At 53.8% G+C, this 22,273-nt stretch overlaps 1 protein-coding gene across 1 annotated transcript; it reads right to left on the bottom strand.

Annotated features, from left to right (window-relative positions):
* Positions 1 to 8,192: 8,192 nt before the first annotated feature.
* Positions 8,193 to 17,186, bottom strand: LOC144279563 (SLAM family member 9-like). Its single transcript, XM_077841124.1, has 6 exons — positions 17,122 to 17,186; positions 16,406 to 16,590; positions 13,952 to 14,278; positions 12,703 to 12,966; positions 9,188 to 9,454; positions 8,193 to 8,664 (listed from the first exon to the last, which is right to left on the bottom strand). Exons 2-6 carry the CDS (start codon positions 16,464 to 16,466, stop codon positions 8,567 to 8,569), a joined length of 1,017 nt encoding a protein of 338 aa, XP_077697250.1. The 5' UTR covers positions 16,467 to 16,590; positions 17,122 to 17,186; the 3' UTR covers positions 8,193 to 8,566.
* Positions 17,187 to 22,273: the final 5,087 nt, after the last annotated feature.

Below are 22,273 nucleotides of genomic sequence, written 5' to 3'. Positions count from 1 at the left end.
TTATGCCTGGCAACTTGCACTAACGCTGAGCTTTCAGATCAGACCCACGATGGACGGGCACGGATCTGCAGCTTGGAACAGCAGGCCCGGAAAGAGGGCACAAGGCCGGGTGTCCATTCTGCACGGGCAGGTCCGGACGCTGCCCTGGCTGAGAGAGGCAGACTGAGAGGTTTCTTTTCGCTTGGCCCTGAGCTGTTCTGCAGAAAGCAAGATACAAGAGAAGTCTTGTATGACTTCCTTATTCACGCGTTTGGGCTGCTGTGACACAAGGCTGGCGTGGCGTGGTCTGGGACGGACAGAGTAGATGTGATAGTTCATCATTCCCTAGTTTTTGCTTACGGGCAGTTCGCAGATGACCTGCCCCCTAGGAACTGCGTGGGGACCAGCCTAGCTCTGTCCCCACAGACTAATGAGTGTCCAGCAAATGACAGCGGCTTACTCCCTGCCCGGGCTGGGTCTTGAAAGCCGTGATTAATTTGGCCACACTGGAAAATGAATGCAGACTGAGGTCGGGTGTGAATTTAAAGCGCAATAGTTATTCCAGAATAGAAACTCTGTGTAGATTGGAGATTACAGGGTAAGGGTGTAATTCTAGAGTAACTCCCATTCAAGTCAATGGGCCTGATTCTCAGTTGCTCTGTTCCGAGGCTGGAAGCAGGGGATGAGGGTGCGGTGGGTGGGCTTAAATTGGATTTAAGTTTCCTTTGCATTCCTTGTATTCTGGCCCCTGATGTAAATTAGAGCAGCCTCAGGGCTGCTCTAACTTACAAGCTGCTTCCATTACCCCTGCGAAGTAAAGAACAGGAACGCACGTTGGCCGCAACCCCCAGCTCAGGTCTCCCAAGTCACTGCCCTTGTCTGGGAAGATTTTGACGGACCAGGAAAAGGCCGGGACGGCTACGGGTAGCGTAATATGGATTCTGAGGCTTATCATTACTGTGCCTTAGCACAGTATTTCCCAAATGCGGCCACGACAGCCTCCAGGGCGGTGATGGGGGGAGGGAGCAAAGCATCGGCCCCTCCCCCTCCCGCTCCTTACCTGTTGCTCCTGGATGTGCCACCCTGCACTAACTGGAGACGGGGAGGGGGAGGAGGAAGGGACACAAACAGGAGCAAGGTGAGTTCTCAACCCACCTTGGGTGGCGAGGGATGGTGGGGCCTGGGGTGGTTGGGCTCCAGCTCCCAGCCCCTGGCTCCAGCCACATAGTGGTGAGGCTCACCACTCCCTCCCCCATCACTCCTAGGCCCCAGCTCCCACTGCCTCCCTCGGCCCCGCATCCACCCCCTCATCGCCCCTGCTGCCTCCCCCGCCACCTGGGGCTTGCTGAGAAGAGTGATATTAACAAACATGCAAGTACCACCTTTCACAGCAGATGTACTAGCATGCAATGCCAAGTAAAGCACCTGGGAAAACATCATCCCAACTCTACAGATACAACGATGGGGTCGAAATGAGCTGTTACCGCTCAAGGAAGAGATCTTGGAGTCGTTGTGGGTAGTTCTCTGAAAACATCCACTCAATGTGCAGTGGCAGGCGACAAAGCAAACAGAATGCTGGGAATCATTAAGAAAGGGATAGATAATAAGACAGAAAATATCGTATTGCATCATATTGTGGATAAATGTAAAGTAATGCACATTTGAAAAAATAACCCCGACTATACATACGATATGATGGGGGCTAATTTAGCTACAACTAATCAGGCGAAAGATCTTGGAGTAGTTCTCTGAAGACGTCCATGCAGTGTGCAGCGGCAGTCAGAAAAGCAAACGGGATGTTAGAAATCATTAAAAAAGGGATTGAGAATAAGACAGAGAATATCTTATTGCCCTTATATAAATCCATGGTACGCCCACATCTTGAATACTGCATGCAGAATTGGTTGCCCCATCTCGAAAAAGATATATCGGAATTGGAAAAGGTCTGGAAAAGGGTGACAAAAATGATTTGGGGTATGGCACAGCATCCGTTTGAGGGGAGATTAATAAGACTGGGACTTTTCAGTTTGAAAAAGACGACTAAGGGGGGATATGATAGAGGTCTATAAAATCATGACTGGTGTGGAGAAAGTAAATCAGGAAGAGTTATTTACTCCTTCTCCTAACACAAGAACTAGGGGTCACGAAATGAAATGAATAGGCAGCAGGTTTAAAACAAACAAAAGGAAGTATTTCTTCAACCAATGCACAGTCAACCTGTGGAACTCCTTGCCAAAGGATGTTGTGAAGGCCAAGACTATAACAGGGTTAACCCCCCCCCCCCAGAAAACTAGATAAATTCATGGAGGACAGGTCCATCAATGGCTATTAGCCAGGATGGGCAGGGATGGTGTCCCTAGCCTCTGTTTGCCAGAAGCTGGGGATGGATCACTTGATGATTCCCTGTTCTGTTCACTCCCTCCGGGGCACCTGGCATTGGTCACTGTCGGCAGACAGGATACTGGGCTAGATGGACCTTTGGTCTGACCCAGTGGGGCTGTTCTTATGTGTGAGTGCTTGAGACTAGAATAAAGTGCAGCTTTAATTGAGAACACTCTTGTCTTGTACTGTTTGTGCCAGCCACCTATCGGCTGGACACCTCGGTCTCCATTGATTTATTTTCTACCACCACCTCGCCAAGACTAAGAGTTACCAAGAGTCTGGGGTTTTTAGAAGCACAGTAACACCCTCACCATTGGACTGTTTCCTCTCCTGAACCCTGGGGGCTGGGATGTGAGACCTGATCACGCTCTGCACTAGAGCTGGTCCAAAGTTTAATTTTTGTTGTTGAAGACACTTTTTTGGACCAAAAAATGAACACTTTCAATTTTTGTTTGCCATTTTCCTTTTTCCCCTCAAAAAACTTGAACTTGTTTACCAAAAAGTTTACCGAAAGTGTGGTTTTAAGGGAAAACTGACATTTTTATCAAATAGAGATTCTGAAAACCAAACCTCTTCTGGTTGCCAGCTTTGGTTTTTCATCGCAAGTTGGCATCTGGACTCCTGGGTCCTATCCCTGCATCGTCTCCTGATTGAGCTCAGTTCCGTTCTCTGTGCCTCTGTTTCCCTATCTGTCATAGGGTCATGTCCACAGTGAGGGGTAGTTCCTTGGTGCATGGCAGAGAAGATCGTCGAATGAGAAAGGGGGTGTGGAAGGATGCAGTGTTGTCATGTTGGATGAAAACATGCTTGTAGCCTCACCGGAGAAGAGAAGGACTTCTGTTTGCTGTGGGAGACGGAGCAATCTGGGCTCCTGGGAAAGCCAGGTAAAGGACCGGCCAGTGCTGACTGGTAGAGACACAGGATGCTGTTGCAGCGGCTAATCTGGAGAAGCCGTTGAAAGGATGACAGACAATAGGCTTAGGCAGGCAATTTGGGGGGGAACCATAAGGTGATTAGTGCAGTTCAGAGGGGATTTGAAGGGAAAACAGCCGTGTGGTGGATCAGATTACGAGCTCAGAGTCTGGGCGGGCCTGCCTGCGCGGAGCTTTTTCTCTCTTCTGGCTGCCGAGGGAGTTTATGGAACGTTCTGCGGAGATATGGCTCTGGCCTCGCTTTCCAGCATGATTCAGTTTTGCAGCCCGATTATTATCTCTAGGCTAAGGCTTTTCAGGTCAGATGGAGGTGGGAGGAGGCCTGGCCCTGTGAAATATGGAATCGGCTAGATAGGGAGAGGCAGTGTGGCCTGGTGAATAAGGCACTGGGCTAAGCTGGCAGAGACCTGGGGCCTGTTCTTGGCTCTGCCAGAGCTGGGGAGGAGCAAAGCGCCGGCTCTCCAGTGAGGTAGCATGATCTAGTGGGTAGAGCCTAGGACTGTGAGTCAGGACGTCTGGGTTCTACTCTTGATCTGGCGCATCAGTTCCCCTCTCTGTGCCTCTGTTTCCTCTTCCCTCTGTTTAAATGCCAAGCTCTTCAAGGCACGGGGCTGCCCGTTTTGGTTGGCTGCATTCCTGGAGGTTTCCTCACAAGACATAAGCTGTAATTAAAGATTGATCTTTAATTCCTGGAGACTCCCGGACAATCCTGGAGGGCTGGTAACCCTACCAGGGCAGGGGCTGCTTCTTAGGGGCTGTGCACACTGCGGCCAGGGGGTGTGACTGGCAGCTGGGGCAGACACACCCGCTCCAACCGCGCCCGAGCTAGCTCGCCAAAAATGAAGGTGAGGACGTCACAACTGGGCTTCAGCGCCGGCTGCACCAGCCCGCCTGACCCCCTAGGTATAATACTCGCTTTTATTTTTAGTGAGTTAGCTAGACTGCAGAAAGCCCGGGTCTGTCTACACAAGCTCTCCCCCCCGGCAATGTAGATGCTCTGTGAGTGTGTCTACACTGCAATCCGGGGGGTGATTGCAGCACATACGCAGATTAGCGTCGAGCTCAAATGAAAATAGCAGCGAAGCCGCGGCAGCACGGGCTAGGCATACGAGTCTCCATCCGGGGTCCCAGGCGGGGTTCTGCTGTCACTGAGACAGTCCCCACTGCAAAGAGCTGGGGTGCTAAGGTTACGTCTGCACTGCAGAGCGCACCCGGGTCCTGGCCTGTGGGCGTGGGCTTGCCACGCTGGTCTCCAAGAATCCACATGGCAGAGCTGCTCACGCCCCAGACCCCTGTCCACCCCGGCGCTGCCATGAAATGTGTTTGGCGCTAGAATTGCTGGGGCGGGGAGGGGCCCGTATCCCAAGGTTCTTAGCGCCTCGCGATTTGCAGCCACTCTAGCAATTGGTGTGCAGCTGTATGGTGGCCGAAGTTGTCTGTCCTTCCCCTTTGCGGAAGCGTTCTCAGCACGTGCCAGCATGTTTAGCTGCAGGATTTCCCGTGCTGCACTTCTGTCTGCTCCAGCCGGCACCACTGGATCCAGCTGGTAGATCCAGCACCGCTGGCTGAGCTGGTATCGCAGCCGGGGACGGATAAGGGGTCTGTGAGATAGTGATGGGCATTTCAGCCTCAGATCCTTCTACACCGAAGGCGGCGTGGGTGGGACTCAGAGGGGAGTCCGTCCATGCCACTCTTCTCCTAAGTAGACAAGTCCTGCAAAGTGTGGGAGGGGAGACAAACGGGAAGGGGTTTGCTCAAGGTCACAGTCAGGGACAGAACCTCCTGACCCCACTCAATGCTCAGTCCACTAGACCGCACTGACAGTGTTTTGTATCGTGGCAGCACCAAGCAGTCATAGGCCAGGACCCCGTGGTGCTAGGCGCTCTACAAACACAGAACAAAAAGATTGTCCCTGCCCCAAAAAGTCTGCAACTGAAATGTAAGTCAAGAGGCAACGGATGGATGCAGGCAGGCAGGGGAGTATGACACTTCTGGCACGTGTCCCAAACGGTGGCTGCCCTTCGAAGAGTGAGAGGGTGCTCGGCTGGGCAGCACCATTTAGCTAGGAAAAAAGAGCTGCAAAATGTTGCTGAATTGTAATAAAGCAACTTCTTTCCTTTCCGACGTTGGGCTCGTTAGTCTCTCTCAATGCAGCAGATTTAACGGCGTGGTATTTGGTAGCCTTGCTAGGTGTGGTATCAGCTAGCTGCTGCTGAGCTAGGTGAACAGAACTTTCTTTTTATGGGACGTGCCTGGCAGATTGCAGGAGGTTTAAAGTTACAGTATGTCACCATGGAAGTAAATAAACCTTGTGAGATGAGAAAAGTCGTGTTCATTCCGCTTAAGGAATTCGGAAGAGAGTTAAAGCTATTGATGGTTGCCCTCACAGACCCCTTGAGTTTGGGGATGGCTCTTTGCCAAGGCAATGGAAACCATGCGGATGAAGAACTGGGCTCTGGGGAGCGGGGTTTCAATTCCCAGCTCTTCCATAGGTTCCTTGAGCAAGATACGGAATCTGTTTGTGCCTCAGTTTCCCATTCTGTGTCTTTCCATTCTGTGTCCGCCCTGGTGGGTTGGACTGCACGCTCCTCGAGGAGTCTGTCCAAGCTGTGAATTGAGCCCTGGCTTGGGGTTTTAGCCGAAAGGCCCCCGGAAGAGTTAGGAGCAGCAGCAGCAGCTTGGTTAAGTGCCTGATCAGTGGTCTTTGCTGGCAGGGCTGGGACTGTCAGACGAAGGGCCTGAGAGCGGGACAGGCGTCCGCTATAGCGCTGGCAGGCAGCTGAGACTGAATTTCATCCTAGTTCAGTGGCGATGGAAGGTACCTTGCTGGTTGAGTGAATTACTGGGGGCAGATAGTGCCCAGGGTGGCATTGGAAAAAGCCGATTTGTTGACCCCAAAATGGTTCTTGGGGACGTATCAGGTTCAACAACCTTTTGTCGGGAACCTATCAGGCTCTGACAGAACTGTCTGGTCTCCTACCAGGCTGCTGGGGGCCCCCAGGCTTCCAGGATCTAGGGCTCCAGGGCCACCCTGCCATGTGGACTGCCCCAGGGGCAGAAGGCCTCTAAATACTCCCCCTGTGTCTCCCCCTGCCACTGTTACAGTCCAGGGCCCTCAGTCATTTCTCCCACGCTAGCATTGTTAGAATAGTGCACAGGTGTAAATGACGCCAGGGGCAGGGCTGCGGAGAATCAGGCCCCATGGATTTGGTGATTTGCCTGGGTTGTCTTTTTCCAGATCTCTACTGTAAGTGAGGCCAAGACACCAAACAATTAGCCGGTGTCTGTAACACAGCCAGGAAGTAGACAGGTGGGAGCTGTGACATTGCTAAAGCTGCGGCACGAATTTCATCTCGAGGGCAGTTTTCGACCTTTCTTTTTATGCCGCATTGTAAAAGTGGCCGAACGCCCAAAGCTTCCCCAGAAATGAACATTGCTGCTGAATTTGAATTTCCCCTGCTGGTTGGGTGCAGACAGGATTCAGAAGCACAGACTAGAAGCCCTTCCCAAAGCCCCCTGCATAACATTTTCAGCAGAGCATCCTTTTGAACCCCTTTTGCAAAAACCCACCAACCAGCCCGTTACAACTGCTGGTTAGAACAAGAGCCGCCTGACCCTTCTTCTCTGAACACCCTCCAGTTCGTCCATATCCCAGTGCCCAGAACTGAACAGAAGTTCCCACAGCAGAGTAAACCAGGACAGGTCTGTTTACAGCAGCTTGATGGGGTGCGCTAGTGATTCGGCCCAGCTGAGGAGGAACTCCCTGGGGTTTCAGGCTGGGGAGCAAGGGTTAATGGAGAGAGCTGCCAATCAGCCTCCGACAGCCCTGGCCTGGGGCAGCTGTAGGGGGGAGGAAGGTGGCTGGGGGCCTGCAGGGGGCGGATCAGTAGCCTGGCTGGCACCTCGCACTCAGGGCAGGTGCTTCACAGACAGTCTCTCAGTCTGGACTGGTCTGTTTTCCAGCAACTCTCAGATTCAGTCTCCCCCTGGACGGGTGAGGAGCCAGGAAATGGCTTTGTGCTGGCTGTGGTCTGGGGGCCGTGGGGAGGGGAGGAGAGCTGGGAACGCCCCACAGCAGAGCAGGCCTGAATTCCGGTCCGGGTGCCCAGTTCCTCGCAGACCCCTGCCCATGCCGTGGCAGTAGGGCAGAGAAGGGACCCAGGGCAGGGAGGGACCTCAAGAAACAAATACATGTTCAGGACCCAGCAGCTCTGGGCCCCGGGAGCTCCGACTCCAAAGAGCCCGGAGGGGGCGGGGATGCCACGCCCAACTCGTCCGGCCTGGCCAGGTGCAGTGCAAAGCCCAGTGCCCCCAGGCCTCCGCAACCCCCTTCCTGCCCAAGGCCAGGCACTGAAGGGCCAGGCATGCAGACCGGGACCACAGAGCGGGAGGCAACAAGCTGCCCCTGGGGGGTGGGGGTTCCTGGCTGGGCAGGGGACGGGCAAGTGCTCATCTCCCAGGCTGTGCTGGGCCAGCCGGGATTCCTTTCCCCTCCGTGCGCCCCACTGTCTGAGCTGTGCCCAGGCAACCGTGTGGGGCCATGCTGGGCTCGCCCCACAAGGGCTGCGAGAGACGCACGCAGCAGCTGCTGTCCAGTGCCACCTTCCTTCCCATCAGCCGTTCCCTCGGCAGCAGGAGGAGAGAAGCTACCCGATGCACCAGCCCTTCCTGCCTCGGCCACGATGCCCACCGTTCACTGTTTCCCGCAGCCCCCCCCCGGCAGCGGTGATTCCCACAGTGACACACCTCATTGCCCGGGCATAACCCCTCCTAAGCTTCAGCCGAAACATTCCCTTCCCCCTTGCCACCCCGCACCAGCATTCCTCAGAAAACCCCACAAGGAGGGTGATGCCACGAGCAGGCGTAAGCCAGAGATGCAGAGATCATTATACCGTGGAGTCAAATGGTAGAGACTTTATTTATGAGATGGGGGGTTAACCTGTGGAACTCACTGCTACCCAGTATCCACAGTATTAAAATACAGCCAATCCTAGATATTTATGTGAATAACGAGATCCACGATTCCACCATTGGCTCAGAGAGTTGACGGCCCCATTGCCGGACCCAGTGTTTCTGCTTCGCTCCCGACTCAGTGACATTAACCCTTCGGAAGCTGCAAGTGAGTGTGTCATCTCCCCCCCCCCCCCCCTTCGCCCCCTTTCCATCCCTTGGCCTGGCAGGCTGGGGAACGCCTGGGGCCAGTGGAATTGGCAGTTGCAGTGGAAGCTCCTCTGGTCTTGGTCCCATCTCCGCTCCCTGCCGGGGAGGCCGTGCTACGCAATGGCCCCGGCGCTCAGGGCTCCCAGCGCCAGCAGCAGGATGATGAGGCAGTAGGACGGTGATGAGGCCAGGGACTGGTCTGGCGGGGTAGCTAAACAAGAGCGACGGGGTCAGTTCCTGTCGGGGGCGACTGGCGATGCCGGGGCGTTGCTGCATGGCTGGGGCAGGGGCTGGGATACCCAGGGACCCTCCCCCCCCATTCCATATGGGGCAAGAGGAGATTGGGCAAACAGGGCTGGGTCTGGGCAGGGCCATGCCGGCCTCGGTTCCAGCGTCTCCTCTGGGGAATCAGAGTCAGTTCTGCCCAGGAACCCCCCGTCCGTGGAGCTCAGCGCCTGAGGACTCTGACACGGAGCAGAATGAGAAGAGTGGGAAGTGATAGGGCTCAGACCTGCCCCTTGGTCCCCCCAAGTCTGAGCCCCTTGCTCTGCCGGCTCCCTGTGAGTAGCTCATCAAGTGTCTGCAACGCTGCGGGATGTGGCCGCCCTCCCCGGGCCCTGCCCCACTGATGTTCCAGACCCTTCCCCTGAGCTTCCCCCCTGGTAGGGACCTTCTTAGAGCAAAGACCAGCTCTCCCTGTCCCCACGCCGGGCAGCGCTTTCCCAGGGGGTTACCTGCACACAGGTCCTTTGGGGAGACCATTCTGGAGCTGTTACTTGCGGGGTGCCGGGCCGTGCAGGCGACGGCCGGGAGAGCCTCGAAAGGTCTCAGAGAGACGAGCAGAATGGGTCCGGTGGATACGACCGCGCCGCTGGCCTTCCGAGTCCAGCTGTAGGCCACACGTCCCCCTCTCTCCCCGGCCACGCAGCGCAGGGTGTAGTTACAGGTTCCACTGGCACAAGTCACCGCGTCACAGACGATCGTTGTTGCTGGCACTTGCTCTGCGGGGTGGGGGAGGGAGAAATGGGATAAAATCCCTGGCACAACTCCCTAGCGGCTGCCTGGAACCGCTGGAGGAAGCGGAGTGCAGGAGGGCGGGTGGAGCACCTGCCCATAGATGGCTGGTCAAATAGTGTCAAAAATAATGTAAAAGCATCAATTTATCCGAACAGTAACGTCGGTAACAAGATACGGTTGTGGTCGCCAGCCCGCTTAGCCTCAGCTACTTCTCTTTAATCGCCAAAAAAAAAAAAAAAAAAAGTTACTGACCAGGGTGGCGGGTGGACCCCCGCTTCAGGGAGGCTAGCCCCACAGCCCCGCCTCTTCCGCCCAAGCACACCCCCCCTGCTGCCAGAGCCCCGAGCCTGCCCCCACTGCGGCTGAAGGAGCCCCAGGCCACCCCAACCCCTGCCCACCGGCTGGAGCTCAGCCCCCGCCGGCTTCAGGGGAGAGGGGGAGTGAAGGCAGGCTCTCAGAGCGGAGCATGGGTGGGGCTGGGGCCTGGGTTAGGGGAGGCTTAGTCTGCCCTGGCCTTCGATACCCACACTTAAGCTAGGTGGGCAGCTAGCCAGCTCTTCGAGCAGCTCACTTTGCATTCTCTTATTATTTTTTTTTTATCTGCTTCACGTAGATCCTAGCCATCATCCCAGTCAGCAAATTCGTCAGTCTGTCCGTCTTCCTCTTCGCTGGAAGAGCATTGAGTCAGTTCTTCATCTGCCATTTTCTTCTCTGATTTCACACCGCGACACAGCAGGGGAGACTTTCTGTCTCTTTCTGGATTTTCAGTGCATGATCCCCAAACCGGCCAACTGAGCCATTTAAAGTGTTACAGGCATTTCTGCCGCTGTAACGAGATTGCAAGGCGGACGCTGCTTTGATTTAAGTGTGGGGATTGCACTCCGCACGGTTTTACGGCTGGCCGGGCTGCCGCTTACGCCATAACTTGCTACCTCCATCCGAACGGTCTGTTCGCTGGTTTAGCCTTTAAAATTCGCATGAGATGCTCTGAGGTCAAGAGCAGAAATGGAATCACCATCGCAGACGTCTTGGAAGCGCGGATCTAGAAGGTAGACAGCAGGGTGTGGGTCTCACGCGGTTCACACCACTCATGGCTGGGGCGCCTCCTTGTGGCTCACCGGGGGATTGGCTCACCGCTGGTTTGCTGCACTGCCGCTTGCGGTTTCTTGCCTCCCTTGCCCCAGTCGCGCACTTGGCGGCTTCTCTCATGCTCTGCGAGCTCCAGCACTTCCTCTTTGTGGCTTGGCCCTCTGGCCAGGTGGCTGCAGTTTCCTCCTTTTGCGGGGGTCAGAGTCTCGCTAAATAAACTGCCTCGGGAAGTCTTCAAAATCCACTGCCCTGCCCCTGTTACCCTCCCCGTCAGTGACTGGGAGGGAAGGCCAGGCCCTCCCTCTACACCGGCTCCCTACAATCCCCAGCTCAGGTCCAGGTGGCCTCCTTCTAATGCTGTTTTCCTGAGGCTGCTTCCTGCTCCCTTCTCTCAACCCCGAGAGTGACTGACTCTCCCCCTGGCCCTGCCAGGCCCTTTCTGCTTTCCTCTCTCTGGTTTTATACCAGCCCAGCCAGGCTTCAGGCTCAATTCGGGCTGTCTATCCAGCCCACACCTTACCCAGGTGCAGCCCATCCTGTCAGGTAGCCCCTCCCTGAGCCCTTTTAACCCCTTGAGCGGCGGTGTAGGGTGAACACCCTGTCAGTGCGGGAATGATCCCTTAGTTTTTCAGTGGTGTTGTCCCTTTCCTTCCACTCTTGTGAGTGGACTATGTTCACTGCTCTCATGAGGATGTGTCTGAACGTTCAGGAACCCGTTCTGGGCATCAGACGACGCAAAAGTGTCATTTCCCGCATTCTGAATGGACGGAACGCCGGGTTCAAGCAGTGAACTGAATGTTGAGTTTCACATTTGAAAGACATGAGGAATGTCACGGTGGGCTGTCCACACCTGGCCACCCCTTGCCCGACAGCTGCGGAGCGACGAGCCTTCCTGCACATTGGAGGATCTCTGAGACAGTTGGTAGAAGATGCCCAGCAAGTACCATGAGACGTTCTCAGCATGGCTCTGCTAACGATGCTGGAGAAAGGTTGCTGGGTCTTGTTTGGTTTTGAAAACCAGGACGACGCTCTTCCCTTTTGACCCGTGGGGAGAGAAAACGGTCAGATCTTCAGCTTCCCTGGCAAGAAGTGGCCTTGTCCGGGCAGCACGGCCGGACTCCCGATGGCAGGAGTGCTCGTGTGTCAACAAAGCCCACGCAGCCTCCATATGAGCCGCGGTGTTGGTCCCAAGCCCAGACTGTTCCCTGGACCCGGTTCGTTGGTGATATTTTTTTTTAAGAGGTCTGCAATCTCCTGGCCTGGTGAGCAATGGACCAGAGAGTGGGGCAATGCTCAGCTGCACACGGGAATGAGTAAAGCACCAGCTGTGGGGTCGTCACCGTGACGTCATGCCACTATTGCTCCATCCGTCTGATGCTGGAGACACATGAGGGGCTTGCGCAAGAAGAACCCCGAGGGCTGGGGTCACAAAGGAACGTAGGGACACTGAGAGCCGCCACGCCTAACTCGGAGGGGTCTGGGACGCCACTGAGATTCACAAGCCTGAGTCTGGCGCCCCGGCGTCCCGTGCAACCAGTGGGAACCGATAGGTACAAAGGGATTCACGCTGGGCAGGGAGCCCTCCCCCTCTCATGGCCTTTGCCGCCTGTCTCTGCTGGGGACTCTCAGCTGGGAACCCTCTCTTGGGCATGGGCTGCCGAGGCCTCCCCTTGTACCGTGTAGCCCCGTGGTGAGGGCCCTCCCCCGGGTGGGAGAAGCGGTTTGAACAGGGAGCTGCCACCTCACGAGTGAGCGATATAACCGCTGGGCTCTGGGATAGCCTGATGGGGGGCGGGGGGCTCTTTGGATCTCTGATTAATGAGTGGCTGGAGCAGGGGATCGGATCCTGGGGCTCCCTGCTGGTTCTCTTTGCGGCCCCATGACTCTGCACTGGCCCAGCCACAGGGACGCTCCAGCCCCTTCCCTTGATATTTCCCCGGGGGGACGGAGGGGCAGCAGCTTTCTCAGAGGGGGAGGTGGGGCAGGGGATTGCTGGGGTGACAGGGCCCCTTTAAGTGCAAAAAAGTGTTGGAGACCAGAGTGGTTTCATTGAAATAGTCGTGGGGTCAGGGCAGAGGCAGGGACCCGATGCCAGCTCTCTCCAGGAGAGCCCCGGGCAGCGTTTCCCTGCGGAGGGCATTACCTGCGCAGAAGTCCTTCGGGGAGATGGTCCTGGAGCTGTTCCCGTCGGGGAGACGGGCCGTGCAGGTGACGTCCTTGTGAGCAGCCTGGTGCCGCTGAGGGATGTGCACGGTGGAGTCCGTGGACAGAACGCTGCTGGGTGCGTTACTCCAGGTGTAGGTCACGTTCTCCCTTCCGTCCCTGACGGCACAGCGCAGGGTGTAGCTACAGGAGTCCTCCTCACAGGCCACTGAGTCACAGGTGATGGTGGGTGGCAGTTGTCCCTCTGTGTGGGGGGAGAGAAACATGGAACAGGCTGAAATCCCTGCAGCAACTTACTAGCCACTGCCTGGATCTGCTGGGGGAGCAGCACGCAAGGAGCCCTCTGCATCTTCGCAGCGCTCTTGGGGCAGGGGCAGGGGGACATGAAGGTAATGGGACAGCTGGGAGGGGGCGGATGAAGGAGGGATCATTTGGGGGGCCCAGCTTGGGGATCGGTTGGGGGTTGGAGCTGGTTGAGATTTTCCAATGAACATCTTTTCCATCTGAAAATTTGGTTTTGTCAAAACTGCCATTTTCGGCGGGGGAAAAGTTGATGCCAAGAAAAATGAACACCTGCTTCGGAAACCTGAACAATCAAAACCCCAACCGTTGCATTCGAACGGTCTTTCCCCTCCACCCTTTGGAGTCCGCCCTCAGGGGCAAAGTCGCTGTGGAAACCGATCAGTATTTCGTCACCTAGTGTTTCAGAGGGAGTGAAAATGTTGAAATGTTTAATTTTCTGTTTGGGATCTTTTGAAACTTTTCATGCCACTATTTTATTCTCATTTTTTTTCATTTCTACTTCACATCCCGATCAGGGGCAAAAGCAGATGTCGAAATGGCCCTGTGCAATGGAAACGTTGTTCCTGCCTAACTCTCTTGGGGTGACCAGCGCTGGAGTTGTGGGATGGGGAAAGCAGACCAGGAAGTGGAGCCCTGGGTTGAGTGGGGGAAACCTCGATTCCAAGAGGAGTTTGGGTTTCGGATGGGCCAGGACCATGTGGGGCAGTGACCAGAATGGGGGAAGGAAGCTGCAGCAGAGCACAAGTGGGAAAGGGCTTCAGAAGATGGAGGAGCAGGGAGACAGGGCTGGCGAGCAGTGGAAGAGACAAGCGCAAGGCGGAGGACGAGTAGAAGCAGCCACACTAAGATGTTTGCAAGCAGCTGTGAGTTTCCTGAGCAAAGCGGGTTCCAGGCTCCATCAGGGTTCCCCCTGCCCCAGCACTTACTGGACACGCGCAGCGTGAATTCCCTGTAGGCGAATTGCTCTTTGTCTGTGCTGAATTCCACGGTGTAGCTGCCCATGTCCTCCATCCTCAGGTTGGTGATCTGAAGCGAGTAGCTCTCATCAGGGAATCGCAGGCGTCCCTTGTAGGATAGGTCAAACACCAGGACATGGGGAGGTTTCCCTGCGGTGACGGTGGCTAGACTGCTTGTGTTTACTGCCCAGGCCCCGTGTTTAAATTTCTGTGCTGCTGGGATCCTCAGGGGGAAGGTGACCGATCCTCCCAGAATCCCGGTCAGCTCCGACTCGTCTGCGGCTACTCTGGAGTACTCTGGTGCACAGGAGGGAAGAAAAGGGAATAGATGGACCATGGACACACCAGGCCAGTTCCCTCCGTGGTCTCTGTGCATTCTCCACAGGAACCAGGGGGAGTCACAGATTACAGGAGTGGGAGGGGGAAAAATTGTTTCCCCTGGATCTGGGCTTAAACCCCAGAGATTGCAGATCTGGATGTCAAACGTCCCATGGCCGGGCAGCCTTCCCACCTGGGTGTTGGTTTGGATATTACAGAGCGAGGGGCCATTTGTGAGGTTGAGAGCCGGATCTGGCTTTGGAACACATCCGCTCTTGGGGGACAGAGATCTGGTAGCAGTAGGGGGGTCTAACCCTTGCATGGGGTGCAGCCTCTAGACAAAAGACCCTCAAAAGGGACAAAACCCCTCACTGTACTAGAGTGGGATACAGCTTTTCCAGGGGTTTTATCCGCGTAGCCAAGGGAAGCTGGTGATCCTATTACAGCCCATTGAACGGCTGAACGAATTGGTCTGTCTCTCTCCATGCCCACCCATCTCTCTCCTCGCCCAGGTGCTGGCGAATGGTGGGTCATGCCATAACCAGCATAGCAGAGGGAATAGCTGCTGCCACAGAAATAGTCTTGCCAGCATCTCCACCTCACAAATTATCTTCCAGATGCTTTAGCAGCCGGGCTCTGCTGGAGCCAGGGGGGGAACCTCGAAGCCCTTAGGGCAGCAGGTCTCCTGGGAGAGGCAAGTTCCACCCCTTTGCAGGGCTGGTAGCTGCCTCTCAGGCCAGAAGTAGCCAACGTGACATTTCTGTTGGTATTTCTACATCCCCACTAGCGGTTCGGGGCTGGGAAGCAGACGAGCAAGGAAATGTAGGTCGAGATCCTGGGCCTGATTCTCCACCGCTCTGCATCTTGCGTAACCACCTCCCCCAGGGCAAAGCCAGGGTGAAATGCTCCTGGTGCGATCCAGGAGCATTTCACACACGGGTCCGCGGAGGATCAGGCCCGACCGGGGGGTCCTGGAAAAGTCATCTTGGTGTGAATGAGACGGATCAACCCAAAGGGTCAGGTTGGTCCCACCCGCCCCGTGGCTCACGCTGGGCCGGGCCCAGCTGTTGTGCAGGTGCAAGGAGGGGCCGTTTCATCTCAGCCTCATGACTGTCCTCCAGGAATCGCCCCCCCACACACTCCCAAGCCCCTCTCCTCTCCTGAGCTGGGCTCTCGTTTGCTTCCTCTCCAGGGGCCTGTAGAGTTTGGTGGCCCTGCTGCAGCTCTGTGTGCAGGTCACGCTCACAGTGTGATTGGCCCACGGCAGGCCCTGGGCAGGGGGTGGGGAGCAGGGAGTGGGAAGCATGAATCCGTGCAGAGCCCCCCCCCCTCCCCCCGAGCAGCCGCCAGGAGCTGCCAGGGAAGCAGTAATAACCCTGCCCCTGCCCACCGCCCTGCTACCCCTAGGGACAGGGGCTCAGGGCATCCCCTGCTGCACCGCGGCCACCTCGCAGGAGTCCCACCTCCCTCCCTCCCTCCTCTCAGCCTCCAGACCCACAACCTGACCCCTCCTTCTCCCTCCCCCAAGTCCTCCCGTCTCCCATCCCCAGGTCCCTCCTGGCAATGCTCTATGCTTTGCCCTGCCATTATGCAGGACATCCCTCCCAGCATCGTCCCTCTGCTGCGGGGAGATGGTCCCCCAAGAGCACAGGAGCGCTCTTGGGCCTGCCCAGACCCTTTCCTTGGCCACCCCAGGCTCTTCAGGGTCTGTGTAGCTTCCCACAGGTCTTGCCCCCAGCTGCTAGAGAGGAGGGGACCCTGCAGGGTGAGGTGAGCTGGGAGTGCAGGTCTATTCCAGCCCCGGGTTCTACCTCTGTTCAGCTCTGCTGATGCCCCTCAATCCTGACATGCAGCCCCCCCATTCCAGCGCTGGACTCCCCTTCCCTCCTTCAGCTTTGCTGATAACCCTCAATCCTGACGTTCAGCCCCCGCCCCGGTTATTCCAGCCCTGGCCGAGGAGCTATTTGCAGGGCTGCAATAACTCTACGTGGAAAAGAAGGCAAATGGATTGAATCAAACCCTAGACTCCCAGTTGCCCCAGGTGTGGGGTTTGTGGGTAACCCATGTGTCACCATTTCCTGCACCCAATTCAGACAGATCACTCACCGCCAGGCTGCAAGAGCAGAAGCAGCAAAAGAAAAGAAGGTCGAAGAAGAGCCCCTTCCATCCTGACAGCGTGGGGCAGTGGGTGTCGGAGAGCCTCACCAAATCGAGCCGGAGCCTGGAGTGGTTCGGATGGGAACGTGTGGCTGGCAGGGCGATCCTGGCTACCCTCTGTGGCTGAGGATGGACTGCAAAGAAATGAATTGCCCTGTGGCTCTGCAATTTCTCCACCGGGAGATGGGATATGGCAAGACCACACCCCACTGGCGGTGATATGACTCAACTCTTGCGGTGAGTCACCCAATGAGCTCAAAGCAGCCGAGTTCCCTAACCCCACAGGGTGTGTCACGCTGAGCGCGGGGCTCCACTCAGCTGGGCTCAAGCCCAGGGGGCTGGGTTGGGGAAGGGTCCTCTAATTGCTCAGGGCTGAAAGGGACGGCGGGTGGGACTGAAACGGACATGGTTCCTGTGATATTGGATGGTTCTGTCTATTGCATTGGAGAGCCTGCCAGAAACTGTTTAGTAAGCACATGGTAAAAAAATATAAGGGCAGGTTAAGAAAGAAACATTTAAACTATAAATACAAGGCTAGGTTAAGAAAAGAGCATTTAAAAAAAGTTAAAAGAGAGAACAGGGCAAGAAAAGTGAAAAGAAAGCCCCTTTGCAAAGGGCAAAGATAGACAGCATGTGGTTGAGGCAGAGAGAGAGAGAGATCTTACCCTTCCAAGTGTTTCTGTGGAAAGAGGCAACTTCCCAGGTTCACAGCCCCTCAGGCTTGTTATCACGGCCTTTGGGTTGGCCCAATCAGATCTTGTTCTACAGCAGTGTCATACAATTCATTTTCCGGAACCAATCCTATAGTCCCAAGGTTTTTAAACAAGACCCACCCCCCCTCCCTTTAACAGCATTAATCTTATCTAAAAAAAAAAGACCCCAAGCATTTTTCCCCACCATGTAGCCCTTTTACAGAGGGACTTTAATAAAAGTTAAAACCATAAGCCCTTAGTAACAAACAATTTTAAAAATTTCCCCCCTATGTTTTAGACTAACATTGGTTATTTTTTAATAAGGATAATTTGAAGCTGCAGCAAAACCCCTGTTAGCAAAAACAGCATCTGTGAGCCAGTGGATCAGAGATAAGAAGGCTGCTTCTTCCCCAAACTTTTTAACAAATGCAAGTAAAAGTTATATTAAGTCTTGTAAAGGGATAAACACCTTAAAAGACAAACCTATATTGTCAAGGTTCCTTCCCCACTCTGAACTCTAGGGTACAGATGTGGGGACCTGCATGAAAACCCCTAAGCTTATTTTTACCAGCTTAAGTTAAAACTTCCAAGGTACAAACTATTTTTCCTTTTGCCCTTGGACTTTATTGCTGCCACCACCAAGCGTCTAGCAAATATATAACAGGGAAAGAGTCCGCTTGGAAATGTCTTTCCCCCCAAAATCCTCCCCAAAACTTACACCCCCTTTCCTGGGGAAGGCTTGATAAAAATCCTCACCAATTTGCATAGGTGAACACAGACCCAAACCCTTGGATCTTAAGAACAATGAAAAAGCAATCAGGTTCTTACAAGAAAAATTTTAATAGAAGAAAAGGTAAAAAGAATCACCGCTGTAAAATCAGGATGGCAAATACCTTACAGGGTAATCAGATTCAAAACACAGAGAATCCCTCTAGGCAAAACCTTAAGTTACAAAAAGACACAAAAACAGGAATATCCATTCCATTCAGCACAGCTTATTTTTATCAGCCATTTAAACAAAACAGAATCTAACGCATATCTAGCTAGATTACTTCCTAAGTTCTAAGACTCCATCCTTTTCTGTTCCCGGCAAAAGTATCACACAGACAGAGAGAACCTTTGTTTCTCCCCCTCTCCAGCTTTGAAAGTATCTTGTCTCCTTATTGGTCATTTTGGTCAGGTGCCAGCGAGGTTATCTTAGCTTCTTAACCTTTTACAGGTGAAAGGGTTTTTTCTCTGGCCAGGAGGGATTTTAAAGGTGTTTACCCTTCCCTTTATATTTGTGACACGCCCCGCAAATCACAGATAGGGTGAAACGCTGGCTGTGATTTCTTCCTGGAGCTCTAGGAGAAAACAGAGTTAATAAGACACATGCACCTCTAAATATACTACCAAGTACATAAAGACTAACAATATTTTCCACATCTCAAGGATGATTTTAACCAGTTGATTGTGGGAAACTTTCACGGGAGAGTGCATCAGCCACTTTGTTAGAAACTCCTGAGATGTGTTGGATGTCGAAATCAAAATCTTGAAGAGCTAAACTCCACCGAATAAGTTTTTTGTTATTTCCTGTGACGGTATGAAGCCACTATAGCGCAACATGGTTGGTTTGCAGGTGGAAACGCCGTCCCCAAACATATGGGCATAGCTTTTCCAGAGCGTAGACAATGGCGTGACATTCTTTTTCACTGACTGACCAGTTGCTTTCCCTCTCAGACAGCTTCTTGCTGAGAAACACTACAGGGTGGAATTCTTGATCCGGTTCTTCCTGCATTAAAACTGCTCCCACACCACGCTCGGACGCATCTGTGGTTACTAGGAACGGTTTGTCAAAGTCTGGGGCCCTTAGCACAGGGTCAGACAGGAGTGTCGCTTTAAGCTGGTTAAAAGCCTTCTGACGCTTTTCTGTCCACTGAACGGCATTTGGCTGTTTCTTTTTGGTTAGGTCTGTCAGTGGGGCGGCGATTTGGCTGTACTGAGTTACAAATTGCCTGTAATATCCGGCCAAGCCTAAGAAGGATTGGACCTGTTTCTTTGACTTTAGGACAGACCGCTTTTGGATAGCATCCACTTTGGCATGTAGGGGGTTGATTGTTCCTTGACCCACCTGGTGTCCAAGATAAGTCACTCTGTTTAGGCCTATTTGACCCTTCTTAACCTTAACAGTTAGTCCTGTCTCCCTTATGTGCTCAAAGACTTTTTGTAGATGTTCCAGGTGTTCTGCCCAGGAATCCAAAAATATGGCCACATCATCAAGGTAGGCAACTGCATATTCTCCTAATCCCACTAGGAGACCATCTACAAGTCTTTGGAAGATGGCAGGTGCATTCCGCAGCCCGAAAGGGAGCACATTAAATTCATACAGCCTGACATGGGTGGTGAAGGCTGACCTTTCCTTGGCGGATTCATCTAGCGGTACCTGCCAGTACCCCTTGGTTAAGTCCAAGGTAGAGATGAACTGGGCCCGTCCCAGTTTCTCTAATCGTTCATCTCTGCGTGGCATTGGATAGTTGTCTGGGCGAGTTACAGCATTTAGCTTACGGTAGTCCATGCAAAAACGTATCTCCCCATCTGGTTTGGGAACTAGAACCACTGGAGATGCCCATGCGCTGCCAGAAGGGCGGATTACCCCCATCTGTAACATATCCTGGATCTCCCGTTCTATAGCAGTTTTAGCTTGAGGAGACACCCGGTAAGGTTGGACTTTAATTGGGTGAGCATTACCTGTGTCAATGGAGTGGTATGCCTGTTCAGTCAGTCTTGGGGTGGCTGAGAACTTCAGCGCGTAGCTAGTGCACAGCTCCTGGATCTGCTGTCGCTGCATACGCCCAAGGGTCATGGAGAGGTTCACCTCTTCCACACCACCAGCACTTTTCCCTTCGTAGTAGACACCTTCAGGCCACTCAGTGTCGTCTCCTCCCTGGGCTGTAAACTGACAAACCTTTAATTCTCTGGAATAAAAGGGCTTCAGAGAATTAATATGGTACACCTTAGGCTTTTGGTTGGAGGTGGGGAATGCTAGGAGATAATTAACAGCTCCCAGGCGCTCCTGGACTGTGAATGGCCCTTCCCAAGACGCTTCCATTTTATGGGCCTGGAGCGCCTTTAAGTCCATGACCTGGTCCCCTACCTTGAAGGAATGCTCTCTGGCATGTTTATTATACCAGGCTTTTTGCTCTTTTTGAGCATCCTGTAGGTTTTCTTTAGCAAGGGCTAAAGAGGTTCGAAGGGTGTTTTGTAGGTTGGTTACAAAGTCCAGAATGTTAGTTCCTGGAAAAGGTGTAAATCCCTCCCATTGCTGCTTCACCAACTGTAATGGCCCCTTAACCTCGGGGCCATATACAAGTTCAAATGGTGAAAACCCTAAGCTGGGATGTGGTACAGCCCTGTAGGCAAAGAGCAACTGCTGCAACACTAGGTCCCAATCATTGGAATGCTCATTTACGAATTTACGTATCATGGCCCCCAAAGTTCCATTAAACTTCTCCACCATGCCATTTGTTTGATGGTGGTAAGGAGTGGCAACCAAGTGATTTACCCCATGAGCTTCCCAAAGGCTTTCCATAGTTCCTGCCAGGAAATTAGTTCCTGCATCTGTAAGGATGTCGGAGGGCCAACCTAGCCTGGCAGAAATGTCTGCTAGTGCCTGGGACACACTTTTAGCCCTGGTGTTGCTTAGAGCTACTGCTTCCAGCCATCGGGTGGCAAAATCCATGAAAGTCAGTATGTACTGCTTCTCCCGGGTGTCTTTTTTGGAAAAGGACCCAGAATATCCATAGCTATACGCTGAAATGGAACCTCAATGATGGGGAGTGGCTGGAGAGGGGCTTTGACCTGGTCTTGGGGTTTTCCCACTCTTTGGCATACCTCACAAGACCGGACATAGGTAGAAACATCCTTGCCCATTCCTTCCCAGTGGAATGACCTCCCCAAATGGTCTTTGGTCCTGTTCACCTCAGCATGGCCACTAGGATGATCGTGGGCTAAGCTCAAGAGCTTGACCTGGTACTTAGTTGGAACTACCAACTGTCTCTGAGGATGCCAGTCTTCCTGATGTCCACCAGAAAGAGTTTCCTTGTATAAAAGTCCTTTTTCTACAACAAATCTGGATCGATTAGAAGAGCTGAGAGGCGGTGGGTTGCTCCATGCCGCCATCCAAGCTCTCTGGAGGCTTTCATCTGCTTCTGATTCGGTCTGGAACTGTTCCCTGGATGCTGGATACATCAGTTCCTCATTGGATTGTGGACCTAGGCTTGGTCCCTCTGGGAGCAATGTAGGGGATGGGGCTGCTTCCGTTGACTGTGAACCGCTCTCCACTGGTGCACTATGTTGGGGTTCAGGCTCCGGATGAGCCTCTGGTGTAGGGTTATCGGCTGCTAACGGTTCAGATTCGGTGAGGCCCTCTGGTGTTGGGGTTGCAAGTACTGGGTTCAGTGCTGGCAATGGGTCTGGTGCTGGTTGTTCTGCCGGTTCAGGTTCTGGGACTGGCTCTGTCTGGGTCTCTGGAACTGGATCCACTACTGCTGTTGCAGACACTGGCCTGGGGTCTGGGTCCACCATCTCTGACCGGGTCCTGGTAGAACTTTCCAGAACAGAGCTAGGTGTGACGGCTTGTTTAGCCTGGCTGCGGGTGACCATTCCCACCCTCTTGGCCTGCTTCACATGATTGGCCAAGTCTTCCCCCAACAGCATGGGGATGGGATAATCATCACAGACTGCAAAAGTCCACGTTCCTGACCAGCCCTTGTACTGGACAGGCAACTTGGCTGTAGGCAAATTGAAAAAGTTGGACTTGAAGGGTTGAATTGTCACTTGGATCTCTGGGTTGATTAAATTTGTGTCCACTAAGGAAGCATGGATAGCCAACACTTGTGCTCCGGTGTCCCTCCATGCAGCGATCTTCTTCCCGCCCACACTCACAGTTTCCCTCCGCTCCAAGGGTATCTGGGAGATATCTGGGTCTGAGGACCTCTGGTGTGATTCCGGTGCAATGAACAGTAATCTGTTGGGATTCTTGGGGCAGTTGGCCTTCACGTGCCCCGGCTCATTACATTTAAAACATCGTCCAGCTGACGGGTCACTGGGGCGAGGTGGGTTGCTGGAGAATGGGGTGGTAGGACGA

The sequence above is a fragment of the Eretmochelys imbricata genome, chromosome 24 (genome assembly GCF_965152235.1).
Source record: "Eretmochelys imbricata isolate rEreImb1 chromosome 24, rEreImb1.hap1, whole genome shotgun sequence".
In the NCBI taxonomy this organism is placed as follows: Eukaryota; Metazoa; Chordata; order Testudines; family Cheloniidae; genus Eretmochelys; species Eretmochelys imbricata.
This window is presented reverse-complemented; position numbering and strand designations above follow the sequence as displayed.